The 23,498-nt window shown below is 39.6% G+C and overlaps 1 protein-coding gene across 3 annotated transcripts in view; it reads right to left on the reverse strand.

The window, feature by feature from the left end:
* ergic1 (endoplasmic reticulum-golgi intermediate compartment 1) overlaps nt 1-23,498 on the reverse strand; it is an 86,403-nt gene that overhangs the window by 11,285 nt on the left and 51,620 nt on the right. For all 3 annotated transcript variants that reach the window (XM_073067661.1, XM_073067660.1, XM_073067659.1), the window contains 5 exons: nt 21,147-21,219; nt 17,994-18,088; nt 11,926-12,050; nt 6,666-6,770; nt 1,122-1,182 (listed from right to left, as the gene is read on the reverse strand). In XM_073067661.1, the coding sequence (XP_072923762.1) occupies nt 1,122-1,182; nt 6,666-6,770; nt 11,926-12,050; nt 17,994-18,088; nt 21,147-21,219 (459 nt within the window). The remainder of the gene's footprint in view (nt 1-1,121; nt 1,183-6,665; nt 6,771-11,925; nt 12,051-17,993; nt 18,089-21,146; nt 21,220-23,498) is intronic.

Here is a 23,498-nt window from a genome sequence, read left to right on the forward strand (position 1 = left end):
GGTTTATCCAAAATAGTTGAATTCAATGTTATTAAAGAAGAAAACCTGACTTATACAAACCTATTGCTGGGTTAAAGTGGCACAGGGTTTGGGTAGGATGTGCTACCTTCAGGAAGCCGAACAGCTGACACCAGGGATAAATCTGGTATTCTGTTTCTTCCTGTTGTCATCTTATGTGTCCTTTGCTATTCAGGTCACACAGCAGTCTGTGGCTCATGCACAAGTCTTTCATGCAGTGGACAGTGGGTACATGCAAGTCATGGGGTCTTGGGGCAGGAGAAGAGGAGAGAAAAAGAAAAAGAAGGAATCATGAAAGGAGAAAATAAAAAAGTCCTATTAAATTCTTAAAATATTTTAATGGTGGTTAAGACGTTAACATTGAGGGTCAAGAATTTTTCAGAACAAAATTTGTTTATAAGGAAAAAAGCTATCTAATTGTTTCATGATTAACTTTATTGATACTAAGGTTTTTAAAAATTTATTTCCAATTCATTTAACTAAATTCCCTGGCCGCCAGGTGGGACTGAAGCTGTGCCTCCAGAGCAATATTCCAAGTCGCTGATGCTAGCCTCTTAACTTAATCACCATTTTACCATATCCTGTCTTGTAAGTGCCACATTCTTGATAACATTAAATTAAAATGATAACAAATTTAACCACCACACACAAACACTACACAGATACTACCTCTGTTCAGTTAATAACTTGATTTTATATTTAGTAGAATGATTGACCTTCCTGCATCATCAGAATTTAGGTTCAAAACTGACTGATGACCTAAACATCTTCACGTACTTTTAGGAGTAAAATTAGATACATAAGAACATACAAGTAAATTTTAGCCCTGGATGGATAAAGCAATAATTGAAACTTATTAACCTAATTTGCAGCAACTTCCTCCACATATGAATCATGACGGTGCTATATGTCTTATTGGAACAAGGAACTGCAAATAATTGCTTTTGTGATTCACAATGGGTAATCATTAACTAAATCTCACAATAAATGCTGAAAATCATCTTGAAGCTAGATAACAGACCAATTATTTCCCTTAGATAAGCTATTTTTAATTCAAGTTAAAGCTGGGGCATGTGACTCAAGCAGTTACACGAGCTACTTACGATTTGAGGCAAGTTTACTTGACCCACCGAGAGCATTAAAAGCACCTTGAACATTTTTAACCTAAAGAAATAAAATAACACAAGATCAACTTTAATATAACCACTTGGTAGCTTTACAAGATAATTTGTCATGTTTAACAGAAATTAATTGTTCCTATTAGATAATTGCAAATCTCTTTCTTGGGTTGAGCATCTCTGAATGCATAACACTTGAAGAGGATGGGCTACAGTAGCTGAAGGCCACGAGCATACATTCACTAACCACTTTATTAGGTACCCTATACACTTGAAGTGTTATGCGTTCAGAGAAGTGCTTCTGCACACCACAGTTGTAAGGTGCGGTTACTTGAGTTAGTACTGCCCTTCTGTCAGTTTGAAGCCATTCTCATCTGACCTCTCTCATTAACAAGGGTGCTTCCACCCACAGATCTGCTGCTCACTGGATTTTTTTTCTTGTTTTTCACACCATTCTCGGTAAACTCTAGAGACTGTTGTGCGTGAAAAGTCCCAAGAAATCAGTAGTTTCCACAATACTCAATCCACCCGTCTGGCAACATCAATCATTCCATGGTCAAATTCACTTAGATTACATTTCTTCCCCATTGTGACGTTTAGTCTGAAAAATAACTGAACCTTGTTACCATGTCTACATGCTTTTATGCATTGCGTTGCAGCCGCCACATGATTGGCTGATTATTTGATTATTTGTATTAACATACAGATGCACATAAAAGTGGCCGGTGAGTGCATATTTCATGCTTTTAACAAAGTGTACTGTTGACAGCATTCTGACCGGTCGCATCACCATCTGCTATGGAGGCGGATGAGAAAAAGCTGCAGAGGGTTGTAAACTTAGCCAGCTCCATCATGGGAATATCTCTGAAAGGCAAAACCTCAAGAAGGGAGTATCCATCACGAGGGATCCACACCATCCAGGATATGCTCTCTTCCAATTACTACCATCAGGGACGGGGTGCAGAAGTGTCATGACACACATTCAATGTTTTAGAAACAGCTTCTTCACCTCCACCCATGAATGGCACCTCATTATTTTGCTCACTTTTTGCGCTATTTATTTATATGTTTTCTTATGGTAATTTATAGTAACTTTAATATATTGCACTGTATTTTGTCACAAAAGGGAAAAACAACTTCATGATACGTTGGGAAAATAAACCTGATTCTGATTCTGAATTACAGGCCAGTTAGCTAAATTCACTGAGTCAATTCTGAGGGAGAGACTAATCCCTCAGCTTCACCAAAGGCAATCTGCAGAGCACAGAACAGTACAACGTGAACAGGTTCTTAGGCCTACAATGTCTGCTGAATTAAACTAAATCTCAAGCATAAATGTGTTAATGAAATATTGTATCTAACTAACTTATTTTGAATGGTTTGAAGACAAAACAAGGATGAAGGTAATGCACATGGATTTCAGCAAGGTTTTGGACAAGATCCTCTATGGTAGTGGTCACCAGCCTTTTTAACCCCAAGATCTCCTACCTCGACCTTAGTGAAAGGCGAGATAGACTGCAGAGCGATTAGTTACACGCATGCGCACTGGGGTAGAAAAGACCGGAGGTAAAGCTCCACAAACCCGAAGTAGAAATAATGCATAAACACCAGGGGTACCCACCCTTTTATTGCACCGTGGACCAGTTTAATATTGACAATATTCTTGCGGACGGGCTAATGTGGGCCAGTAGCATCGGTGGTTCCCGCCGGCCGCTCTCCGGGCCAGTAGCATCGGCGGTTCCCGCAGGCCGCTCTCCGGGCCAGTAGCATCGGCGGTTCCCGCAGGCCGCTCTCCGGGCCAGTAGCATCGGCGGTTCCCGCCGGCCGCGCTCCGGGCCAGTAGCATCGGCGGTTCCCGCCAAGTGCGCGAGGGTATCACTGCGTTTAGGCGACTGATGACCTCGTGTGGGTTCAAGTTCAACAGTGGGTGAAGAAAGGTGCAGCTGACTTACACTGTTTCCTCCCAGCCCGGTGGTTGGGGACCACTGAATTACACTGTGTAGTGCGGGGGAGCTACATGCATGCGTACTGCGCAGAAAGAACGGAACTAAAACCCCACAACCTGGAAACAATCTCTCAACAGTATTTGTGTATTTATTTTTCATTTTTTTCGGGATCTACTGGGAAAGTCTCAAAGATCGACCGGTCGATCGCGATCGACGGGTTGGCAACCACTACTCTATGGCATGTTGGCCAAAGAAGATTTAAATGCCATGAGATCCTAGATAGAATAGCGAAGTGGACCCAGTACCTGTACAATGGCAGGAATCGAAGGGTAATGGCTTACGAGTGTTTTTGTGACAGAAAGGGAATCCCGCTGGCTCTATTGTTGGCCCTCTCCTGTTTGTAAGATGAACAAGCCTGCTAACGGCAGAACAATTGACTGCATGGTGAATAGTGAGGAAGAAAACTTTATATTGTTGGAAGATAGCGATGGTCTAGTCCGTTAGGCTGGAATCTGATAAATGAAACTCATAAGAACGCTTGAGGTAATGCACTTGAGAAGGTGCAACAAGGAAAAAGAGGAATACAAATGGAAGAATGGGGTCTTGTTATGTACATATGTCTACAGATCTTTAAAGTAAACAGGATAGACCAATAAAGTGGGTTAAAAAAAAAAGCATAATGGATGCCTCTCTGCTATTGGCATGACTTTAGACATAAAAGTAAGGAGATTTTGCTGGAACTGTATAAAAACTAGTTACAGCAAGGAATGCCTGCAATTCTGGTCATTAGGAAAAATGCAACTGTGCAGCAGGGTACAGGAAATTTACAACTATGTTGCCAGAAACATGTCATTTTATTCTAAAAGATTGGATTGGCTGGGGTTGCTTTCTTTGGTCACAAGCAAAAGGCTACAAGGAGACTTAATTGATGTGTAAAGTTATGAGGGAACAGTGTAAATAGTAATGATCTAATCCCCTGAGCAAAGAGTCATAAATTTAAAATGAATGACAGAAGGATTAAATAGGAAATGGATCTGTTTTCATCCAGAAAATGGCAGATATCTGGTTCACATTGCATGGAAAGACAGAGCAAGAAACAAACATAACACTACAAATTGCTTCAATGTCCATTTGAAAGGCTATTGACCTCATATTGGAACATCAGATTTCTAGATTGCATGGACATGATGGGCCAAATGGCCTTCTGTGCTATAAATTTTTGGACTCTATGACCTGATGATGTGATTCAGTGGCACTTAGATTCAAATTCTGAGGTAAATCTGTGGAAATTTATTCTTATTCACGGTCACCAGATTATTTTTAGACATGAACTCTAGAGTCAAATTCCAGAAGATAACCACCACGTGAAGCACACCATAACCAGTACATCACAACATCCGTCATCTTCAACTGGATCCTACTACCAAACACATCTTTACCACCCCACCACACTCCGCTTTCTGCAGGGAATGCTCCCTCCACGATTCCCCTCTCCACGTCCCTTCCCTATAATTTCCCTCCTGGTATTTATCTCAGCAAGCAGAAGAAGTGTGATGCCTGACCATTCACCCCCTTTCTCACCTCCATTCAGGGCTCCAAAAAGTCCTTCAAGTGAGGCAACACTTCACCTGTGAGTCTGTTGGTGTCATCTACTGTATCCCGTGCTCCCAATATGGCCTCCTCTACATTGGTGAGTCCGGCATAGATTAGGGGACCTTTGCTCCATCCACAAAGGCCGGCTATCCTGGTAGCTAATTATTTTAATCCCAATCCCCATTCCATTCCGACATGCCGGGTCCATGGCCTGCTCTACTGCCACAATGAGGCCACATTCAGGTTGGAGGAGCAACACCTCATAATCTGTATAGGTAGCCCCCAACCTGATGGCATGAACAACAATTTCTCCAACTTCTGGTAATTCTTCCTCCACTCTGCCCCCCACCTCCCTATTACCTCTTCTCTTCTGCTCACCTGACTACTCTCTCAGGTACCCCTCCTCCTTCCCTTTCTCCATGGTCTACTCTCCTCTCCTATCAGATTCCTTCTTCTCCAGCCAATTTCCTTTTCCACCTATCACCTCCCAGCTTCTTATTCTGTTCCCCCCTCCCACACCCACTTGGCTTCACCTATCACCTTTTTGCTTGAACTCCTCCTCCTTCCCCCACCTTCTTCCTCCTTCCATTACTGTACTGATGAAGGGTCTTGTCCTGAAACATCAACAGTTTATTCATTTACATCAAAGCTGTCCAACATGCCGAGTTCTTCCAGCATTTTGTGTGTGTTGCACTACAATAGTGACCATCCAGGTGAACATCGCATGGGACATCAAGAGAAACACTTTTTTGGCCTCGGGTAAAACTGCACGGTCTTTGTCACTGGGCCAAAGGAGCATCCCAGACAATACCACATCAACTTAATAACTCCTCTAAACTGATCCTCTGATAGTATGTCACTCGTTAAGAGTAATGCATTGAAATGGAACTTACTGCCTGAAATAATAAAAAGAAGAAACCCTGATCAAATTGAAAACTACTTGGATGTGCAGGTGAGGGGCTATGAACATGGAGAAATTCTTCTCATTTGATCACTTTTCCACAGAACAGATTCAGGAGGAAATGTGAAAATGCATAGAATCACCAAAATCAAGACCGGACTCAGAAACATAGGGAACGTGTCTGAATCAGGACATTTCTCAAGCAGTATAATATTTTAGAAGAGGGGTGGAAAGACAGAGCTTGAAATGTAGGCATCCAACACATAAGATGCTAGGCACCTCCATATAAGCTTGTCCCTAGAAGAGACAAAAGGAAGTTGTACAAAATGAACTTAATCAGAATTACGGTTACTGTTATAAGTCATGAAATGTGTTGCTTTGTGGCAGCAGTACAGAATAGGCATAACGAATTACTACAAGTTACACTAAAAATAAATAATGTGAAGAGGAATAGCATGGTGGTGTTTATCGGTCCGTGGATGGCAGAGGAGAAGTGTGGGTCTTCAGGCTCCTGTACCTCCTCCCTGATGGTAGAAATGAGAAGAGGGTATGTCCCGGATAATGAGGATACTAAATCATGGGTGTCACCTTCCTTAATGGTGGGGAATGGTACATCTGTAGAAATTGGTTTTGGTCAGCTACCAAATCTCCTCAAATTCCTAATGAAGTATTGCTGCTGACATGCCTTTCTGTGAAAACACCCATATCATGGACCCAGAATGGATCCTCTGAGATGTTGATACCCTGGAACTTGAAGCTCCTCACCCCTTCCTCTGCTGGCCCCTCAATGAGTTTTCTCCTAACTTCTCCTTCCTGAAGTCCACCATCAATTCCTTTAATAATAAATGTTTACCTTCACAAAAAACTTATAACCATTGGAACCTTTACTCACCTGCACTGACACCCTACAAAACTGGTCTGTTCAGTCAGAAACAGGTTCCAAAGATTAATAAAATATTCAGCAGACAGAAATATCGATACTATATTCACACTTGGCTGATGGATATCTGACAGAGATATAACTCTTGTTTGCTAGTTTAACAGGGTTTTTTTTTTAAATCAGTCATACTATATAAAAAGTGTGCTTACCTCTATTATTTCTCCAAATGCCAATTTGTTAATTACATGAGTCATATCTGGATTATCTGGTTGTGCTGTAGCACTGTGCGTGGATACATGGAAGTTTCCTGGTACCTAGTAAATAAATTTATATCAATGTAAACAAATAATAACTCTAGAATTCCACATACAGCGATTTAGAATATTTGATGAAATAGGAAATGCTTAACATAAGGAAAAATGTTACACTAAATTTCAAATAATGTTACCGACAACAAATTCACAGTCAGTGTCAATAGACAACACTAGTCATTGCCCATAAAATTTCAGGGCTCTAGGGAAATGACTTATTCCAACCTGGCATCTGAAACATCTCAAAGGGGCAGCTGTGTTTAGGCTCCAGATGAGAACAAACTGAATCATATTCACACATCAAGACTTTTAGAGTGAGACAGCTCAATGTTATTCTTTGTTTCCATATATGGAGAGAATTAACCAGCCTGACTTATTTGTGCTAGTGTTCGTAATGGAGTCCATATTTTAATGTTTCTCATCTTTCTCTCTTGAAGTCATTGGTCCACAATCATCATGTCTAATAAAGCAATGATTAAGGAATGTCCTGCAATCATCGCCTCCCCTCACCCAATCAGTATCAGCCCGTTTTCCCCCTGAACAAATCTCTCTGAAGAATGATGGCTGACAGCTGGCAGAAATCAATAGCTTGTTTGCAGCAGAATCCATAAGTCAACATCATAAACAATTTCAATAATTGTATTATCTTCTATGTTGTTTAAGTTATATATAAGAATATAAGAAATAGGAGCAGGAGAAGGCCATCCGGCCCATTGAGCCTGCCCCGCCATTCAATAAGATCATGACTGATCTGTCCGTAAACTCAGCTCCATCTACCTGCCTTTTCCCTATAACCCTTAATTCCCCTACTATGTAAAAATCTATCTAACTGTTTCTTAAATATATTTAGTGAAGATGCCTCAACTGCTTCCCTGGGCTGAGAATTCCACAGATTCACCATTCTCTGGGAAAAACAGTTTCTCCTCATCTCCGTCCTAAATCTTCTCTCCTAAATCTTGAGACAATGTCCCCTAGTTCTAGTCTCACCCACCAATGGAAACAACTTTCCTACTTCTAGCTTATCTATCCCTTTCAAAATTTTGTATGTTTCTATAAGATCCCTTCCCATTCTTCCGAATTCCAGAAGTGATGTTGTTTAAGTAGATTATTCCCCCTCAGAGAAATGAATAGGCCTACTAAATTCTGAAAATTATTGTGGTTAGTAATACTTCAGTATTATTTTCTACAATTATGTTGCTCTTAACTGCAATTTGGCTACAATATTTATTAGAAACATAGAAAACCTACAGCACAATACAGGCCCTTTGGCCCACAATTACCTCGTAGCCCTCTATTTTTCTAAGCTCCATGTACCTATCCAGGAGTCACTTAAAAGACCCTATTGTATCCAATAGGTTCTATTGGATAAAAGGCCCTATTACTGTTTAGGTTTACTATTGTAATGGTGAGATTATGGCATTGTATGTTTCACCATTATTTGTTGCAATCACAGCTCTATATTTACCGGCTAACGTTACCTATTCAAGTACATCTCAAAATAACATTGACCAGAAATTGCCACTCCCTAACAATAAGCAACTTTATAATCCACTTAAATGTGATTTGAAAATTAAAGACCTTTACATAATTCTTTGACTTGGTCAAAACAACAGATACGATTTTAAAGCAGCAATAAAGGATTTTAAAACATATGAGTCAACTTCCTTTACAAAACAAAAACAAGTCACAATGAAGTGATTAAAGAAATAAAGGTACATTTTGCAGTATCAGTAGTTGGAATGGCATTTGTAAAGGAGACAATTACAAATGAAATACGGGAATCCTGATACAATGAGTCACAGCTGAGTCAAACTGGTAACCAAACTGAGCAAAAATGCCTTACCTCACTATCTTACATAACGAGTCATACTTCTGAACATTCAATCCAAATCTTTTGTTGCGGTTTAAACTGTGATTTTATTTTGCTTTCAAGTAGTATTTTCCATAACAAAAAAAGATATATTAAAGAATGGTGTACTGGAAAGAATGGAAGATTAAAGGTGTAAATACAGTAGGTGATCTCTATGAGAATGGGATTTTTATGTCGTATGTGGATTTGCAGAGGAAATATAACTTTGTAGATAAAGGGAATTTCTGGAAGTATTTACAAATAAGACATTGCGTTAGTAGCATATTCAAGATTGTTGGCCCACAAAGTAACCCTTTAACTGAATACTTTACATTACCACAGGAAATTCATAGCGCATCAGTGTTTTATAAAATGTTCAAGCACTCTGTGGGTGAACCGTGTAACAATCTCAAAGCAGTATGGCAGAAGGATCTTGGAAGCGATATTGAAGATAATGAGTGGTCAAATATTTTATCAAATGTGGGTAGACATATTAGGGAAGCGAGAGGGAAATTTATTCAGTATAAGATAGTACACAGATATTATTGGACACTAACAAGACTCTACAAAATGTGGATTGTTGATAATCATTTATGCTGGAAATGTAAAAATGAGGTGGGCACATATTTTCACATGATTTGGGAGTGTTCCATGGTTCGTCCATTTTGGTGTAAAGTTCTTGATTTGTTGGGGACTTGGTCGGGTCCTACACTGCCCTTGTGCCCATGGCTTTGTCTCCTGGGTGATAGGACAATGATACCTAATGTAAACAATGACAAATTTACAATTTTAAAGGTGGGTCTCATCACAGCTACAAGAATTATATTGCAAAACTGGAAAAAACCCAGATGTCCGACTGTGAGGGAATGGACTGAGGAAATAGTTAAGATTTCATCATATGAACACATGTTGGGAAGAATTAACAGTGAGGGAAAAGTGCAAGACGTGTGGGATCAATTTTGGTTGTATGTTAATTTAAACTTAAATTAGAAGTTTTTTTCTGTTTCTTAGTTTTATATGTTTTCCTGTCATGGGATGGCTGTGTAAATATGGTGAACTGTATCTGCTCTATGATATGTTGTGATGCTTTGTAAAATAAGAATAAATAATAATAAAAATTTGAATTACAAAAAAAAGATATATTTTATAAATCAATTAAGTTCTCTAATAAACTGAAGGAATGAGTGAAACATAGCAACTTAGAGCATAAGGGAGATTACAATAACAACATATTCTGCTTTTATGTGTGAATAACTTTTATTATTATGTAACCCTTTTATTTTTTTTGCTAACTGCAAGAACAAGCTGGTCAACTTATCTTTTCTTCGATTAATTTCAACAAACTTGGCATAATATACAGATCTAATGCTAAAATCATTCAGTAACTTCTTTGACCTTACTTTCAAAGCAATTCAAAAATAATTTACCACACGTAAACTCTATACCCATGTTTACAGAGACTGGAAATCTGAAGTTTCTCTAAACTAAAAGAAAGAGGAGAGAGAGGCAGAATAAAAAGGTGCGAGGAAGTGGTGGAGCAGGAGCTGGTGGGTGACTGGTGGACCCAGGTGAGGAGGGCAACAGGCAGGGGAGAGGGGATGGGAATGATGCAAGAAGTTGGAAGATGAATGCCATTCCCCCTTGTTCCACCTTGTATCAGCCCTTGCTCCATTCCTTTCTTTCCAGTCTGGATGAAGGGCCTCAGCCTGAAACACTGACCTCACACTTCTCTCCATGGACCCTGCCCAATTCATTACATACTTTGGCCGCTCCCTTATGCCAATAGTTCAAACTCAACTCAGACCATTATTATACAATTTGCTTTAACTGTAGTGTGTCTTGGAGAATTTTCTTCAAAAATTACTGACTTTTCATCTTTTGAGCTAGAGAGTTCCTGCTTTGGGTCTTGTCAGAACATTATACTCAAAGTACATTTTGAATGTACGATGGAAATCTTCCAGGTCTTAGTAAAGTTAGGAAGTGTTAAAGGAACTAATTGTGTTTTTCATTCTTGATATGTACGCAGGTGGAAAGCTGGCAATTCTATTAATTAAATATAGATGTAATCAACTAAAACAAGCATACCTTAAGTAAGCTTGCCCTGTGGGTAATAAAAAGATCTATGAAAACAACTTAAACAATGATTTATTAGTTAATTTGACTGATGTACACTGGTCAGTTCATTAGTACATTGACCTCTCTTTTCCAGAATGTTCCAAAACCACATCCTAAAGATGGGTGGGTTTGTAGGTTAATTGGCCAGTGTAAATTGCCCCAGTAGGTAAGAGGAAGAACCTGGTGGAGCTGATGGGAATGTGAGAATAAAACTGAGATTAATTTAAGAGTAGTTTAAATGAGTGGCTGATGGTTGGTGCAGACTCAGTGGGCCAAAGGGCCTCATTCCATGCTGCATCTCTGTGTGACATACCAGTAAGAGAAAGGAAAGTTTGATAAAAACATGCGCGCACACACACATTAAGCCAGTACAACTGTATCAATGCAATGTCATGGCATAGCCACTCAAGTAGGCAGGCCCAGATCCAAGACAAGATCTTGAGCCAATATAAAAACATCACCTACTGATTAAAACTCTCATTCTTTTCATGTCAGCAAGTCCCATCGTTCAGCAATCTGGGTGCAACACTGGCGGTGACTAAAGAAATGCCCAGCCCTGTGCGCTGTGACCACAAGATACTTCCCTAAACCAAACTCAAGTGCAAAGAAAGATACATCACAAGCTTAACTAATGTTTCAGGTTGCTGGATCATCTGATCATAATCAGAAAAATTTTCAACATACAACTACATGAAACATAGAAATAGGAACAAGCCACATCTCATTCAGAGCCAAACCTGCCATTCAATAAGAATCAAAATTTAGGCTTTGCCCTACTTTCTTTCCTCTTGATCAGATTACCAGATTTCTCTACGGATCAAAAATCGGTTACATTTCAAATGGACCTAATCTGCACAAACTCTCGTCATAACAATGCCACTTTGTCTCGGGAATCAGTCCAATAAATCTTGAATCAACCAAATAAATGAAAGCATTTTACTCCTTAAGGAAAGTGTTTTCCAAAGATGTAAACATACTTCAGATGAGATCTGCTTCACACATCGCAAGGCCGTAGCAAGATTTCCCTAATTTCCCTAACTCCAAATCTTTTGCTCTAAAACATACTCTCTAACAGTATGTCAACATACTGTTTGCCTTTCTTGCTTCTTCCTCTACCTCAATACTAACTTTATATTTCACCTTTCAAATTTCAATAGAAAATATTTTGAAGACCTTGGCCTTCTTTGAACTTACCTTATTAATGCTAAATTGTCCTTCAAATCTGCAGCCTTGGCCATTATTTAGAGGTAATTTCATGGAATTATCAATATGGCCAACTTCATGTCTTCCCATTTCATCCTGGATGTCCAGTCCAACAACTGAGAAAGATTTTAAAATTAGTAATCTACTACAAGATTCAAAAGAACATCACAATACCTCCAGAAAAACTGAGAATTTCAAGACTAAACTTTTAATTTCCTTCCGACAAAGCTTTGACAAATGTTTGACAAATCTCATTGAATTTTTTGAAGAGGTTACTAGGAAAGTTGACAAGGGTAAAGCAGGGGATGTTGTCTATATGGACTTCAGTAAGGCCTTTGACAAGGTTCCACACGGAAGGTTAGTTAGGAAGGTTCAATCATTAGGTATTAATATTGAAGTAGTAAAATGGATTCAACAGTGGCTGAATGGGAGATGCCAGAGAGTCGAGTCAAGTAAGTCAATTTTATTGTCATTTCGACCATAACTGCTGGTACAGTGCATAGTAAAAATGAGACAATGTTTTTCAGGACCATGGTGTTACATGACACAGTACAAAAACTAGACTGATCTATGTAAACAAAACAACACAGAGAAAGCTACACTAGACTACAGACCTACACTGGACTGTATAAAGTGTACAAAAACAGTGCAGGCATTACAATAAATAATAAACAGGACAACAGGGCAAGGTGTCAGTCCAGGCTTCAGGTATTGAGGAGTCTGATAGCTTGGGGGAAGAAACTGTTACATAGACTGGTCATGAGAGCCCAAATGCTTCGGAGCCTTTCCCCAGACGGCAGGAGGGAGAGCAGTGGTGGATAACTGTTTGTCAGGTTGGAGGCCAGTGACTAGTGGTGTGCCTCAGGGATCTGTACTGGGTCCAATGTTATTTGTCATATACATTAATGATCTGGATGATGGGGTGGTAAATTGGATTAGTAAGTATGCAGATGATACTAAGATAGGTGGTGTTGTGGATAATGAAGTAGGTTTTTAAAGCTTGCAGAGAGATTTAGGCCAGTTGGAAGAGTGGGCTGAAAGATGGCAGATGGAGTTTAATGCTGCTAAGTGTGAGGAACTACATTCTGGTAGGACTAATCAATATAGGACATACATGGTAAATGGTAGGGCACTGAGGAATGCAGTAGAACAGAGTGATCTAGGAATAATGGTGCATAGTTCCCTGAAGGTGGAATCTCATGTGGATAGGGTGGTGAAGAAAGCTTTTGGTATGCTGGCCTTTATAAATCAGAGCATTGAGTATAGCAGTTGGGATGTAATGTTAAAATTGTATAAGAGTGAGGCCAAATTTGGAGTATTGTGTACCGTTCTGGTCGCCGAATTATAGGAAAGGTGTCAACGAAATAGAGAGTGTACACAGGAGACTTACTAGAACGTTACCTGGGTTTCAGCACCTAAGTTACAGAGAAAGATTGAACAAGTTAGTTCTTTATTCTTTGGAGCATAGAAGGTTGAGGGGGGACTTGATAGAGGTATTTAAAATTATGGGGGGGATAGATAGAGTTGACGTGGATAGGCTTTTTCCATTGAGAGTAGGGGAGATTCAAACAAGAGGACATGATTTGAGAGTTAAGGGGCAAAAGTTTAGGGGTAACACGAGGGGGAATTTCTTTACTCAGAGAGTGGTAGCTGTGTGGAACGAGCTTCCAGTAGAAGTGGTAGAGGCAGGTTTGATATCGTCATTTAAAGTAAAATTGGATAGGTATATGGACAGGAAAGGAACGGAGGGTTATGGGCTCAGTGCAGGTCAGTGGGACTAGGTGAGAGTAAGCATTCGGCATGGACTAGAAGGGCCAAGATGGCCTGTTTCCGTGCTGTAATTGATATATGTTTATATATATGGTTAAAGCAACACCAAGGTGTACACCACACCAACACCGCCTTCATCTCCTCACCAGTGTGTACGCATCATTGACCTGATCCGTCAGGAGTCCAATGGCAAAGCCAAAAGGCGAACTCTGGGAAATGGCAATCTTTTGTTAGCCAGATCCTGGGGGTTTCTGACTTGGAGATTAGGTGGAAAACTGCATTTTTTAAAATAAAATATATCTTAATTATTTTTACTTTTCTAAATTTGACAAAAGAATATCAGTGATATTTAAATGCCTGCTAGCCTTGAAGGACATGTTCTACAGAGTCAGCCTGGGTCCAAATGGTTCCTGTAAGATGATCCAGCATGCCACCAACACCCACCCCAATACAGTTCCCAAAGTTACATCAATCACTCGTGGCTCTGTGGTTCCACTTTCAGAATCTGTAACTAGATCAAAGTCCTTTAACCCAGAAAGCTGCTATCTGGGCCAAAGATGGGACACGAGATCTGCTCCCAAAGAATTGTAGGTCACCATCTGTGACCTACTTTATAGCCTCAGCAGCCAGGCTCAAGATCAAATGCAGAACCAACAGAACAGTAAACAGAAAAAAAACACGAAATGCTGGCAGAACTCAGCAGGCCAGACAGCATCTATGGGAGGAGGTAATAACGACATTTCGGGCCGAAACCCTTCATCAGGAGTTAAATGACCAAATTCTTTTCTGTATCAATTGATATGCAGTCTATCTGTGATAAAATGAGATCCACTGTAACAATGACCAATTGTTTCTGACCAGCTTCAAAACTTTGTAATTTCAAACACTGTATACCGGTCCACTAGCTTGAAAGTAGGTGGTTATGCTGTGTTCTGCAAATTAACCCATTTATATATGAAAATCAAAACCCAAAATATGCCCCAATGAACTATAAAAAGAAATAACCACACAAATTTAGTATAATTTTAAACTGCATAGTTCTTCCTTTTGTGGACAGCAGTGAACTATAGAAAAGGAATTTGGAATTTTTTTGGAGAACTAGTAGCAAAACTTTCTTAAGGCAACATGAGAATTGAAGATTACTTCCTAATATTGTAGAAACATAGAAAACCTACAGCACAATACAGGCCATTACACCCACAAAGTTGTGCTGAATATGTCCGTACCTTGAGAAATTATTAGGCTTACCTATAGCCCTCTATTTTACTAAGCTCCATGTACTAAAAGCTTCTTAAAAGACCCTATCATATCTGCCTCCACCACCGTTGCTGGCAACCCATTCCACGCACTCACCACTCTGAGTAAAAAACTGGCCTGACATCTCCTCTGTACCAACTCCCCAGCACCTTAAACCTGTGTCCTCTTGTGGCAACCATTTCAGCTCCGGGAAAAAGCCTCTGACTATCCACACGATCAATGCCTCTCATCATGTAAATGAATTTAATCTTTAATCCATTTCCAAATTTTGAATTACTTTCCATCTTTGGTGGGCGCCAGTATCATGAAATTAGCAGCCTTTGTGATTTTAAATAATTGAATCCTGAAATGGGTGCAGAGACTTTAAGCAAACAACGTAATACAGCGCATTCCCGTTAATTGGGCCAGCAATTAATCGGATCTGCTGCTCATTTGAGACAACTCTTAAAGAACAAAATCTACTCGAGAGAATAGCCAGGATTCTCTTTGTTTATTTGGGACATGATGCCACTTAATTAGGGCTGGAGACTGTAGTTGAAAAGTTTCTAACGAGAGTCAGATACATGCACTTGTGTGGCCGTTAGATACTACACTGTGCTTAGAGTGAAGTTTTTCAATAGCATCAGTTGCATGTACTGGTGCTCAGAAAGCACTGATTTTTGTCACTGATAGTTGGTGTGAAATAAGCAGTAAGACAATTCAGAACTGTTTTGCTCACTGCAATTTTAAGTATTCAGGCTTGGAAATGCCAGAAATGGCTGGGAGTGAAATTGAAACTATTATGTTCTGTGACTTCAAAACATTGAACTACTTCTAAGAAAGATGCAGGAGTTCAGGATTGCCAGTCTAATTTCATGTTTACTTTAGGCAACGCATGCACACACCACCCGGTAGTGTGGTGACATATGCAGAGATGCAATCTTGATCGATAAGCAACAGAACCTGGGCCTCTGTACCTCCCTCTGCAATTGGAACCTCATCTTTCTAACCAGAAGACCACATCTGTGTGGATCTGTAATAATATCTTCTCCTTGCTGATGATCAACACTGGCACACCATAGGGATGTTATGCTTGACCCACTGTCCTACTCTCTCTATACCCATGACTGTGTGGCTGAGTATAGCTCAAATGCCATCTATAAATTTGTTGATGACACAACCATTGTTGGTAGAATCTCAGATGGAGAGGGCGTACAGGAGGGAGATATACCAGCTGGTTAAGTGGTGTCACAGAAACATCCTTGCGCTCAAAATCAGTAAGACACAAGAGCTAATTATGGACTTCAGGAAGGGTAAGTCGAGGGAAAACAAACCAATCCTCATAGAGGGATCAGAAGTGGAGAGAGTGAGTGATTTCAAGTTCCTGAGTGTCAAGATCTCTGAGGATCTAGCGTGGTCCCAACATATCGATGCAGCTATAAAGAAGGCAAGACAGCAACTATATTTCATTAGGAGCTTGAGGAGATTTGGTTTGTCACCTAAAACACTTGAAAACTTCTACAGATATACCATGGAGAGCATTCTGACAGGATAGTGTTCTAAATTGTACTGTATTTCATTTAAATACATAATCTGTTACTCAGTAAAATGGTAGTTTTTTTTTTAAATACCTTTTTAACTATTTCCATGAAACTTTGACTAATTGCGACATCCGCTTAATTGGGTCAAAATACACTGGTCCCGATGTGTCCCAATTAACCGGAATCCACAGTGTATCAAATAAAAATGACATTTGCTTTTTGCACAGGGATAATATAGCTCCCAGCTGACAGTGATGATTGACATACTTGTATTATTACTGTATTTACATTCCTTTTATTACAGTCACTGAGCCATATTCTTTCATCAGATCACATTTTCAAACTATTCTCAGAACAGAAATAGAAGTGAAATATGATGCCAAACCATCAGGAAAACATGGCTACTACACGCAAGTTCTTCTCTTACGCCTACAAATGAGACGGCCTTTTTAGATCATTTTGAGAAAGAAGAAATACCGGATCAACTTGATTGGGCTGCACACGGAATAAGGCCATCAATGAATAAATCAGCAAAAGCTATTCCTATGGCACCTGAACCCAAGAGCTTCTGATCAGAGGGACAGAGGGTAAACTCACAAACAAAATTATCATGTTTAAATTATATAAAAAGAAAATTAATGAGAAGGATGTAAAAACATTTTATCTAGCTAATCAACTTTCTAAACCAATCACAAAGGAAGTTAAACAAAGATGCAACTTAAAATTGGAGAATGATTTCATGTTTAGCGCACAGTAAAAATAATTAACCAAAAATTCCAATGGATCAGCACCTAGCTCACAGGGTTGTGCTTTTCCTGCTGGCTTTATACCCACTGCAGCCCTACTTCTCTCCTTTGCTATACTCCCCACTTCCTATATTCCCTTTAAACTCATAAGGGCCCCATCTCTCACACGCCTTGGCCTCTTTACTCCCTTTAAACTTAGCAGAACTCTGTTTCACACCTTGTCTACAAGTTACCCCGGTCACATTTTCCAAATTCCTATTAAACTATGTTCCCATGAACCCTTTAAACTTATTGGGGTCTCATTTCCTACACTTGCTTTAAAGTCATCATGGACCTGATCCTGAAATTCCTTTGAACTCACAAGGTCACGGTTCCAATACTCACTACAGCACCTTTACCATGTCTCCTTTATAATCATCTGGAAACTTTATTATGGCGCTGCTATGTAACATGTTTTAAAAACAGAGCGGTAAAAGGAAGATCTGTTATTCCGGCACTGTTGAAATCCCGAGGGTGCTGTATTATAGTAGTTGTACTGTAGTTTAATAAAGCAACTGTTCTTATTCCATGGCTGTAAGACAGGTTGAATTTAAACACTGGGAAAAACATTGCAATGATTTTCCTCGTCCAACAAGCAGCAACGATACTGATTTGAAACCAACTGTAAAGGAGCAAAATGTAATATCAAGGCTTTTAAAAACAAGGCTGAGCCTTATATTCTTTTATTCCTTCCCATTATTTTTCATTAAACGTTACATTAACTCACCATCACACGGAAGATTAGGTAAGCTGATATTTAGATTTACTTCAATTTTTCCTCCACTATCTTTGTCAGGATCGTCCACGTACAATTCATTCACTCTGCAACAAAACAATAACATTTAGTGATGTGAGAACATTAAGTATTTTAGCGGACATTGCCACAAAAAGGAATTCAGCTTTTCCTCCGCTATTCCTAGCGCTTCACAGGTCGGTTTACTCCTTTGGATGCCATCTCACTATTGAGCAGCAGATTAATACAAATCTGTTTCGGCTCTGACCCGCAATCTGCGAGTATGAAGTCCATAATAACATGAATCCTACGAATTCCAACACAACCAGGTCAATCCAGCCTTTACAATGATGCAGTATTCTGTGATAATGCTACTTTTCTGAGAACTACATAAAAAGCACTGCACACAGTCTTAGGCTCAAAATGCAAAAGCAGGTTCTATAATAAGAGCACAGCATTAGCTTAGAACCCAACTGTGAGAAAATAAAAGTGTGGGGGATATTTCAAGAAAGAATTTAAGTCTCATCACTGATCAAATATACATTTACATTCAAGATATCAAGTATAGTGACAAGTGCACTCTGTATTTGTTTTAAGACCTGTTAATTCTCCCTCCTTTCCTTTCTCGGTGTTTAGATTACTGAACTTGCTCCCATCAAGTTTGATTTACAATTGCTTATTTAAATGACTTATTTCAGTTTCCATTCAGATATTCAAAATCATCTCATTTAATCAATCTTAGGGTTTTAAACCAAGAGCAAGAGCGGGAATTAAAGTCACGAGGAATTTTCATGTTAAGTGCCACAATAATCTGGTTTACTACTGCAGCTCTGTCAACAGCTGTTCTGTTTTAATCCTCAGTAGTTGCACTTGGACACATCTGATGTCATAAAGTCCAAAAGAAATCACTCATTGCAGAGAGTGAAATAAACTGCTGCTAAGCCAAAGCATTAGATGTTCCCAAGAATGCAAGCACATTTGCCCACTTATTATGAAGTAAAGATGCCCAGGTTAACACATGCTTGGGACTTGGGTCTTCAAATACCACTAAATAATTATCACTAAAGTTATTGCATTGGAGGTTTGATTGCAGGCTAATACAAATAGAACTTTCTGCAAACAATTTCCTGTAAAGACCGGTCAGTACCTCTTATATTTTGTTCAGTGACAGTAACTGCACAAGGGAGGGAAAATATAGAAATCTTAAAATTGTAGCTAAGTCATTTAGAGGTTCTGCTACAGACTAGCAGATTTTGGATCAGTGGGGTATATTCTTTCAATTTTCAGAATCTGCAAAACCAGCATTTATTGCTGATAATTAACTACCATTGAAACAAATAAAAAATGCAGATAGATTTTTGTAGAATTACTAAGGAGTTATCAACTGAATTAACCTGATGAAGATAAATTGCAGACTAGCTATAACACAAGTAAGATCAGAATATGCTCAAAAGGGACTGAAACTGGCCACTCTCCACTCAGCCTGCTTTCTACTTCTAAAACACATCCATTGTTTGCAAAACTGACATGGCAGGCTCTTACCCCTGGTGCTTTAGAATGGTCTGAAGGATGAGAGGTGAAGGCAAACTTCCTCTCTTCCCCTAGGGTAGTGGTCGCCAACCTTTTTAAGCCCAAGATCCACTACCTCGGCCATGGTGAAAGGCAAGGTCGACCGACTAAATTGTTTAGACACACGTATGCACACTGGACAGAAGGGACCGGAAGTGGAGCCCCGCAGCCCCAGAAGCAGTCTCTGTTTGCAGGCAGCTTTCCATAGCAGGAGTATTACTATGTTAGCATTATCTTAATTGGGATTACTTGTTTTTATAATGTTCACATTACAACAACTTTAATTCTGTTTCATTATTTAATTTTATTTCAACACGAAAAATAAATGAATAAAAATTGACCGTTGCACTCAGTGTGAAGACTGGGGCTGACTACTTCTGCCAGTTTGCTGAAATTTGGCTCATAACTACAGACAGCCAGTCTGAGAGGTAAGTCAGTAAGACAGCTCCTGTACTTAGATTTAATAATTTTCATCTGCTGCAGCACAGCCCCCCTCACAAACCTCCTGACAGACTGAATATTTGAATGGACAGTTTCCTTTGTTAGACTGAATGTTGAACCTGCCACGTTTTTCAGGTGTTTTGTATTGGTAAACTGTTACTGAGACACTAGTGTAAGTTTCAGAGGTACGCAAGCTAATGACACCGCTGATTTTGTTTCCCAGTTCTTTTACATTTGGGGAATGTTGGAATTTAAAGGGGGAGAAGTGTTGTAATGTGAGCATTATCAGACATCCCACCCTGCAAAAACTCATTTCAGGGAGGTAGCACCATCAATTTGCGGGAGACTCCCGGGAGAGGTGGGATGTCTGCAATCGAGTAGCTCCCTAGCAGCTAGCCAGCTAGTTTAAATAAAGTTAGCTATGATAATGAACGAATGACACCTGTTAAACTCACCTCAACATGTCTTTTATATTTTAACCCACAGTGGGCAATAGAAAAGTCACTGTTGCAAACAGTGCAGCGAGCAACACTGTCATTATTTTTGACCCCTATTAGGCAGGGGTACACTTTAGTGTAGTCTGGGGTGAAGTACAGTTTATATTTTCTTTTTTCTTGGAACACTCTGCCTCTCTCTCTCTCTCTCTCTCTCTCTCGTTCTCTTTCTCAAAAAAAAAATAGATTTCTGGGATATTGTATATAACTTGTGGGCATCAAAGAGCCACTATCAATAAGCAGGAGACTCCCGAAACTTCCAGGAGAGCTGGGATGTCTGCATTATAAAGATAGGTTGATGCCGATTAGGATAACGGTGATGTGGCGGTGCTCCCACTGCGGAGAGCTGTTTGTGGGGAGAGGTTGTTTCCGGGTATTACTTTCGGTCTTTTCTGCCCGGTGCACATTTTTCATTTTTTTCCGGGATCTACCAGGGAAGTCTCAAAGATTGACAGGTCGATCGCCATCAACTGGTTGGCGACCACTACCCTAGGGCAAACAAGGAGCACTGGGAGAATACTCTATACCTGCTGGGAACTCAAGGGCCTAGCAAAATCAACAGTTGTCATTTTAGCAGAGCCTATTGCACCTCATTTTCCAGTTCAGTTACACACAGGGGCCAAGAGGCATGCTGTTCACTTACATTTCAGTGGCAATGAATCCAGTCAGTTCTGACAAGAAAAGGAACAGCATGAATATGCAGCAGCAAATGGAAACTGTAAAACAAATGAAAGTGTTTAAAGATAAGATCCAATGCTTATTGCTTGAACTATGGTCAAAATCTGTTTTATATAAGAGTTGGAATTGAGTAAGTGGCTTTGAGAATTAAAGGATCCAAATGGAATGATCACAGGCATTGGACAGAACAAACAGCATAAGCTATAAAAGATGATAAAAAAATACAACTGTACTTAAGTTATCTCCAGTTAGCTTGTTAAATTAGGAGAATTAAAGCACCGATTAACAAGCAACAGCATCACAGCTTTGATTGGAGGCAAAAGTCCACATAATTCACTTGTGATGGTGCAATGATTCATTTGGGTAATTAAACCATTATAGTGAGCTAATGCAAAACAGAATTTTCCACTACATGATTTAGATAGCTGTAAAGCCTAGAAACAAAATTAACAGAGCAAATTAATATAAACTGTGATACATCAGCGGGAGAAACTGATGCCACGAGGGAAATGGATTTTGTTTTCAGAACATCAGATCTACTGAGCAAAACATGCTTTCTACCATGATTACCTTCACTTTCTTTACACGTTACAGTGATTATGGCATTTATAAATAGGCTGAAGAGGACTTTGGTACTTGGCTGTCGAGGACTATGATCGACACTAAAATCACAGAAGTCGCTACCCATACACAGATCTTCTTTCCCTTTTCTTAACCACTTCAACAAATATCCTATTTGTACACCTGTCAGATTCAGCAATAACTGAACATCAAATGTCCTTTCCTCAAGTTCTAGTTCAATGATGAAGTGTTCGTTCGTCACTGAAATGATCCCACAAGCTATGGACTGACTCACTTTCAAGGACTCTTCACCTCATGTTCTTGATGTTTATTGCTTATTTGTTTATATTTTTGTTTGTTCTGATTGCATTTACACAGTTAGTGGTCTTCTGCACTCTGGATGAATGCCCTAGTTGGGCGATCTTTCATTGACTCTGTTAGTTATTATTCTATACATTTGTTGAGTATGCTCACAATAAAATGAATCACAGGGTTGTATATGGTGACATATATGTACTTTGATAATAAAATTTACCTTGAACTTTGAAGCTTTATTTCCAATAGCCTACCTAAGTAAATTAACATTTTAGTTGAAAATAAAAACCAGTAAGTTCCATTTTCATTAAACCATTAGATATTTATCAGGCACCATAATGTACAGTCTACAGCACTAAACCTGGACATTCAGTTAAGATTCCCAAACTAAAGTGTTTTCTCATAAGGTATACATAAATAAAATGTCATTTGGCCTCTCGAGCCTGCTTATTATTACCAATCTGATCCTCAACTTCGTTTTACCTCCTGTTCCTCAAATTCCCACTCGCCAAAAGTCTATCCCGACTCTGAAAATATTTAATGAATCACTCTCCAGGGAGCTGAAAAAAGAACTGCAAGCTTCATAATTTAGCAGGGATCCTTCCTCATCTCCAGCTGAAATAAATGTCTGAACCAAGTCCCCTACTTCCAGATCCCAACTCCCTCAAAAGAGAAAACTGCCTTTCAAATTCAACCTGTCAAACATCCCCCAGAACCCTGAATGTCAGAATCAGAATCAGGTTTAATACCACTGGCATATGGTGTGAAATTTATTGTTCTGTGACAGCAAATATATATGTGAGAGAGAGAGGACAGTTTGGACATAGTGGAGGATTACAAATACCTGGGCATATGAATAGACAATAAACTGGACTGGTCAAAGAACACTGAGGCTGTCTACAAGAAGGGTCAGAGCCGTCTCTACTTCCTGAGGAGACTGAGGTCCTTTAACATCTGCCGGACGATGCTGAGGATGTTCTACGAGGCTGTGGTGGCCAGTGCTATCATGTTTGCTGTTGTGTGCTGGGCCAGTAGGCTGAGGGTAGCAGACACCAACAGAATCAACAAACTCATTCGTAAGGCCAGTGATGTTGTGGGGGTGGAACTGGACTCTCTGACGGTGGTGTCTGAAAAGAGGATGCTGTCCAAGTTGCATGCCATCTTGGACAATGACTCCCATCCACTCCATAATGTACTGGTTAGGCACAGGAGTACATTCAGCCAGAGACTCATTCCACCAAGATGTAACACTGAGCGTCATAGGAAGTCATTCCTGCCTGTGGCCATCAAACTTTACAACTCCTCCCTCGGAGTGTCAGACACCCTGAGCCAATAGGCTGGTCCTGGACTTATTTCCACTTGGCATGATTAACTTATTATTATTTAATTATTTATGGTTTTATATTGCTATATTTCTTCACTATTCTTGGTTGGTGCGGCT

Source organism: Hemitrygon akajei, chromosome 15, assembly GCF_048418815.1.
Source record: "Hemitrygon akajei chromosome 15, sHemAka1.3, whole genome shotgun sequence".
Taxonomy (NCBI): Eukaryota; Metazoa; Chordata; class Chondrichthyes; order Myliobatiformes; family Dasyatidae; genus Hemitrygon; species Hemitrygon akajei.